The sequence below is a fragment of the Lathamus discolor genome, chromosome 2 (genome assembly GCF_037157495.1).
Source record: "Lathamus discolor isolate bLatDis1 chromosome 2, bLatDis1.hap1, whole genome shotgun sequence".
NCBI classification, from domain to species: Eukaryota; Metazoa; Chordata; class Aves; order Psittaciformes; family Psittacidae; genus Lathamus; species Lathamus discolor.
The window spans coordinates 13,452,787-13,458,786 of record NC_088885.1 but is presented as its reverse complement, the minus strand read 5'-3'; the positions used below and the strand labels follow the sequence as shown (position 1 = coordinate 13,458,786).

General features: G+C 47.5%; 1 protein-coding gene across 4 annotated transcripts in view; it reads left to right on the top strand.

Moving 5' to 3' along the window:
- Positions 1 to 2,592: 2,592 nt before the first annotated feature.
- PDE1C (phosphodiesterase 1C) overlaps positions 2,593 to 6,000 on the top strand; it is a 290,962-nt gene continuing 287,554 nt past the window's right edge. For 3 of the 4 annotated variants that reach the window (XM_065665790.1, XM_065665788.1, XM_065665793.1), the window contains exon 1: positions 2,593 to 2,808. In XM_065665790.1, the coding sequence (XP_065521862.1) occupies positions 2,724 to 2,808 (85 nt within the window). In that variant the 5' untranslated portion in view covers positions 2,593 to 2,723. The remainder of the gene's footprint in view (positions 2,809 to 6,000) is intronic. The other variant, XM_065665796.1, reaches the window with a different exon arrangement.

Sequence of the window (6,000 nt, the reverse complement as noted above, 5' to 3'; positions counted from 1 at the left end):
AGCGGCCGGCTTATGTTCTCTCTGGTGGTGTGTACAAGGTGGCTGAAGCCTCAGTGAAGGAGATCAGTAGCTTGGTGATGTGGATACTCTCCTGAGATGAGACCAGTACAGCTCTCCTGATTCCTGCACAAGTACATGGTCCAAGCCAGGGAGTGAGACTGTATCTCCCTGTCTTTTTTGGAACAAAGTTCCTCCTGGCTAAGACTTGATTGAAGCTTCATGATCATCACTGGTATCTTCCCACTATTTTAATTAGAGAATCAGTGCTCTATGGCTTAAGGGAAAAAATGGCATCATCAAATAAATGAATTAAAAAAACCCTAAACAAGACAAGCAAACCCCTGACAGTTCCAATGTTTGTATTTCCTTTAGATAAGGGAGACCTTGTAACAGTCTCCCGATACCTAAAGGGGCCTGCAAGAAATCTGGCGAGGGGCTTTGGACAAGGGCCTGTAGGGACAGGACAAGGGAATGGCTTTAACCTGACAGAGGGGAGATTGAGATGAGCTCTTAGGCAGAAGCTCTTCCTGTGAGGGTGCTGAGGCGCTGGCACAGGGTGCCCAGAGAAGCTGTGGCTGCCCCATCCCTGGCAGTGCTCAAGGCCAGGTTGGACGGGGCTTGGAGCAACCTGCTCTGGTGGAAGGTGTCCCTGCCCGTGGCAGGGGTTGGAACTGGGTGAGCTTTGGGGTCCCTTCCAACCCAAACCAGTCTGGGATTCTATAACATTTCACTTTGTGCTTTCTAGTTACAGTGTGAGTAACTCTCTATGCTTTCGCTTTCTTAGGCAGAGCATTAGTGCTTATGTGACCTACATAACCAGTGACAGAGAAAATGATTCCTTCAAAACACTTCATACTCGTGCTGTTTTTCTACCTCATTTAGGAGAGGCAGCTGCATGGTGGACTCCAGTAAGCTGCCCGAGAACTCTTCATTGCAGTGGCTGCCTTTGTAACAGCAACTTTTTCAATTCCCTGAGCTGTGCCCAACTTTCTGAGGTCAGAAATAATCGCAGCTGCAAGTGATGGAAGTGCTGTTATTATTTCAGTCTTGAAAGGCTGAGAAACCTGGAAAACCAGGTCCTCCTTCCTGTAACAAAGCCAGCAAACAAAGCCTCACTGCTAACAGCTTTTTCTTAATGAACTTGCCTTGTGCTATTGAGCATCCGAATCCTTAAGAGAGCTGTTAACAAAAAAGGTCTGTTTACTGAGGCTCTTTACTGGGGTAGAACCAAGCAGAGCTTAAGTTAACCACTGGAGTTCAGTGACTCCCTTCCACCCTTTGAAGAGAGGGGATTCAAAAAGTGCAACTGTTCTAACTTCAGCTTTTGTTGAGAAACCGAGGTAGGGTTGAAGTTTGTATCTTAAACACAGGCCAGGTTTGCTGATGTTTTGTCAACCTTTTGGGGTGTGTGGGGCAAGCTTTTAGCAGCCTGTCTTGGCTATTATTTTCATATCAGCCTTCCTGAAACGCAGTGTCTCCATGTGGTTTCCACCCAGAACAATGCAAAACCTGCTGAATTTACCTGGAATTTACTTTAATGCTTGGGAATCTGAGAACTTGAGCGCTTTTAGGGGCATGTTTCTGTAATAACACACATTACAGGGAAAAGGATTGCACAGACTTCTGTGAACTGAGATCATGAAGAGATTGACAGTGTTTTCTTGGATACCTATTTATAAACCTTGGCTTACTGTTAGCCTTCTGTGAAAACTTTCCCAGCCTGGGCTCTAAATTTTGCCTGTTCATAGGATAGGCATGATTCGCCTGCCTTTTTTCAGCAGATTGCTGCAAGCCCTCTGAATCACATTTTTTATGCATCACTGGGTAAGAAAACTGCAGAGAGGAGTTTACAAACGGTGTGGTGAACCAGCAGGAGGATGAAGAGCTCAGATGTGTGTGTCTGTACATTGTGTTCAGTTTATCATTGTTGCTGGTAAATCACTTTTGCTGTTTTCCCCCAGTCACTTACTTTCCTGGTCACTGGTAATGTCTCATGTTCTGCTGCTAGTTTCTATAGACTGCCTGTTAGTATAAGCAGTGGATCACAGAATCCCAGCCTGGTTAGTGTTGGAAGGGACCTGAAAGCTCACGCAGCTCCAACCCCCTGCCATGGGAAGGGACACCTTCCACTAGAGCAGGTAGCTCCAAACCCCTAGACGACTGATGGTGTGCTGTAGTCTTGATTTTGTAGTTGATTCAGTGTATCTCAGAGGATTAGAACCACATGGATTTGAAGGGCTGAAATCTGAGCACAATTTGCTGCATGTCAGAAATCCCCACGAGCAAGGGGAGCCACAGAAGCAGGGGCTGCAACACAGCAGGGAGCACACAGAGCACCAGTGAGCAGATCACAGCAAAATCAGCCCCTTCATCTTCTTTTAATTGTGCGCTGACTCCTACCTGGAGCTCTAACAGCTACAGCTGGCTTATTGACTTGGTGGTCTTGCGCTGATAGCTGCTGCTTTAGCTACCGGAGCAGCCCCAGAGCAGTTGTTAATCTGTGAGTAGGCACGCCGGTAGCATGCCAGCCGGAGTGTTTGGGGGAGGAGAAAGCTGCTGGGTGCATGCCTCCTGGATTCGGCTGCCCGCGCCGGGAGATGCGTGAGGCTGGGTGTGCGTGCTGCCACAGGCACACGGGCAGGGGCAGCCGACAGTGAGCTCCGGTGCTCTGCTTCCCCGGGGGGAGAGGAAGGCTGCTGCTGCGAGAGCAAGCTGGCAGGATCATGACAGAGCCAAGCAGCAGAAAGGAGGGATTTAAAAAATGCCGGAGCGCCACTTTCAGCATCGATGGCTATAGCTTCACAATCGGTGAGCCTCGTTTCATCCCTCTTCGTTACCTCGTTTGTCTCCTTTCCTCTCTTCCTTTGCAGCTCCAGTAAGCGCAGGTAAAAACCAGCTGTCGACAGCTGCGTTTTGTCAATGTCTGCCTTTAAAATGCACGGATGCCCTGCAACTTTTGTCCGGGTTGCTTTCCCTTTCTGCCTTTCTCTGTTTTCTCTGCCCAAGAAACTTGCCTTTGATACGCAGACACTCTAAACCCCCGTGCTGTTTTGGCAGGAGTTCACCGGGAACTTTTTGTTTTGGAACCTTATCTCAGGAAAGGCTGGCTCTCCGGCTTGCAGGTTTCCAACTCGCTGGCTGTGTTTCCTTCCGATGAGCCGGGAACATAACCCTTGGGAGCCTTGGCTTCGTTTCCAATATTGCTTTGTTTACTTAGCCAGTGTTTCTAAATACTGTAACCTTTTGCCGTTTCTCGGCTTGCGTAAAGATGCATGTAACAGTGCTTGCTGTCTCTGAAACACAGAAAGCAATATTGCTGGGGCAGGGAAAGGTGCAAGGGGAGAGAAGGCGTTTTAGTCGGTTGTAGAGGCTTGAAGGGTGCAGTTCATGTTCAGGGGCTTTGGGAAAAGTGAGGCTTCTCAAAGCCACAGGTATGTGCCTCCGCGTCTGTCCAAGGGGCTTGCTGTGCAAAAGTGATTCCCTGAGCAGGCAGCTCCACTAAAACTGTGTCTCTGATGAGGCTACGTTATGTAAATCCCTATAGATGTTGGAAACAGAGAAAGCTTACGTCCTGCTCTAATGTTTAGAGGAGGTCCAAGTTAAAACACATGATAACTTGTAATAATCAGTGGATACAAATTCCTCTTGGATACCTTTAAGATGACAGAGATTCTGCTTCCTAGCAGTGTGAAATCGCAAAAGTCTTCCCTGATTTGTGCTAGTGTGATGGGGTCACAATTTCATCTAATAATGATGGATACAAGCTCTTTACTGAGTAGGAAGAGGTACCTGTTTAGTTTTCTGCTTTATGGAAACCTTGTTTTGCAGTCATTCACATCATGCAAGCATTAAACTTGCTGGAAAAGAGTAGGAAGTAGAAATGAATGTTTAATTTACCTTCGTGTACTCACCTGTACCTGTGCATATAGCATTGTAAAGGTGAAACTGCCAGCAAATGCGGCTTTTCAAATGTCTTTCTCTAATGGGAAGGTAGTAGTTCTTCCACAGGTGAAGTTGCAACATGCTCACTTCTGAACTCCCTATTTAATCTTCCCCCTCTAATCACCATTACTAATAGTGTTGTTTCATCAGTTGGGGTCAGTCTGGAACATAGACATCTCCGTTTTGACACACATAATCTGAAGATACAGATTGGTTTTGTTCATAAACAAGCCAACAGGATTGCTTTATCTGTTGCTCTGATGCCTTGATTGATATTTGCGCTCCCAAAACAACCAGAACAATTCTGGCTGAAACGACTCTGGTTTAGAATTGTTTAGAATTGCAGCTTTTTCTGCTTCTCAGGACAGTTGTTGCATAGGAGTTCCTGTGTTATTTTCTTCTATTTGGTGCACACAACCAGTGTATTGATTCTGTGATCTGTGCATTATATAACATTTATTTTTATATCGGGCCAAGTGTGCATTGGATTGACTCACATAACCGTGGAAACTTTGTAAACACGCTATCTAGTGTTACCAGCACCGTGTGGCAGACAGACCTGAGTGATTCATGTATTTAGAGTCTCAGCCTGGTTTGGGTTCGAAGGGACCTTAAAGCTCATCCAGTTCCACCCCCTGCCGTGGGCAGGGACACCTTCCACTGGAGCAGGTTGCTCAGGTTAAAGCCATTCCCCCTTGTCCTGTCCCTACAGGCCCTTGTCCAAAGCCCCTCTCCAGGTTCCTTGCAGCCCCTTTAGGCACTGGAGCTGCTCTAAGGTCTCCCCTTAAGGAGCCTTCTCTTCTCCAGGCTGACCCAGCCCAGCTCTCTCAGCCTGGCTCCTGAGCAGAGCTGCTCCAGCCCTCGCAGCATCTCCATGGCCTCCTCTGGGCTCGCTCCAACAGCTCCACATCCCTCTTGTGCTGTTGCCCCAGAGCCGGATCAGGACTGCAGGGGGGGGGTCTCCCCAGAGCACAGTAGAGGAGGAGAATCCCCTCCCTCAACCTGCTGCTCAAGCTCTGGGGATGCAGCCAGCACACACGGGGCTTCTGGGCTCTGAGCTCAAAGGTTGGTAAAGGTTTGTTAATCTTTATACCAAAGGAAATGAATGTATCCAGGAGATCCCACAGCAACGTTAGAGTGCCAGGGATGGGCTTAAACATTCCGTCAGATGAAGACTTCTGTGTCCATTTCTAGTTTTGGGATACTGCAAATTTTTAGAAGTTCTTGTGAAATGCTGAGCTGCTGCATCTGCTGTTGCCGTGTCAGCTGGGAGAGAAGGCTGATACCCTTTAGAACTGAGTAATATTAATTGGAGAGAAATGAGTTTCCATCTGGGCACGAAATGAAGCTTAGCTGTCAGCGTGCAACACTTGGAAGTTGTTGTCCAGCTTTGCTCCAGCCAGAGCTAGCACCAGCGTAGGTGGGAACAGCACATGGGAGTTTGGGTAGGTCTGCAGTGTAATGTCTGCATTGCTAGAAGGGAAACATGGCAAAAGTTATAACCCTCGTCTTCACTATCATTACCTGCAGCTGCACTGTGGAGGACACCTAGAGAAGGATGTTTGGTTATCCCATCGCTTCTACAGTGGACTTGGCTGTAAGAAGTGATTTGGCAGTGCTAGGTTTGCAGTTGGACTCAATGATCTTAAAGATCTTTTCCAACTTAAATTGTTATATCAGTCTGTGAAGAAATATTTTGCATTGATTTCCCCTTATACACTAAGTGCTAAGAAAGGATGATCTTCGCAGTGTTTTGACAAATCATAGAATCAGCTGGGTTGGAAAAGACCTTTAAGTTCATCCAGTCCAACCGTTCCCCAGCACTACCAGGGCCATCACTAACCCATGGCACTGTGAGCCTCATCTACACAGTGTGTGAACACTTCCAGGGACGGTGACTCCAGCACTGCCCTGGGCAGCCTGTTCAATGCCTGAGCACCCACTGGGGAAGGAATTGTTCCTCATCTCCATCTAAACCTCCCCTGGTGCAGCTTGAGGCCATTTCCTCTTGAAGGTAGCTCACAATAAGACTTAATGAAAATTTTAATGGGCCTAACA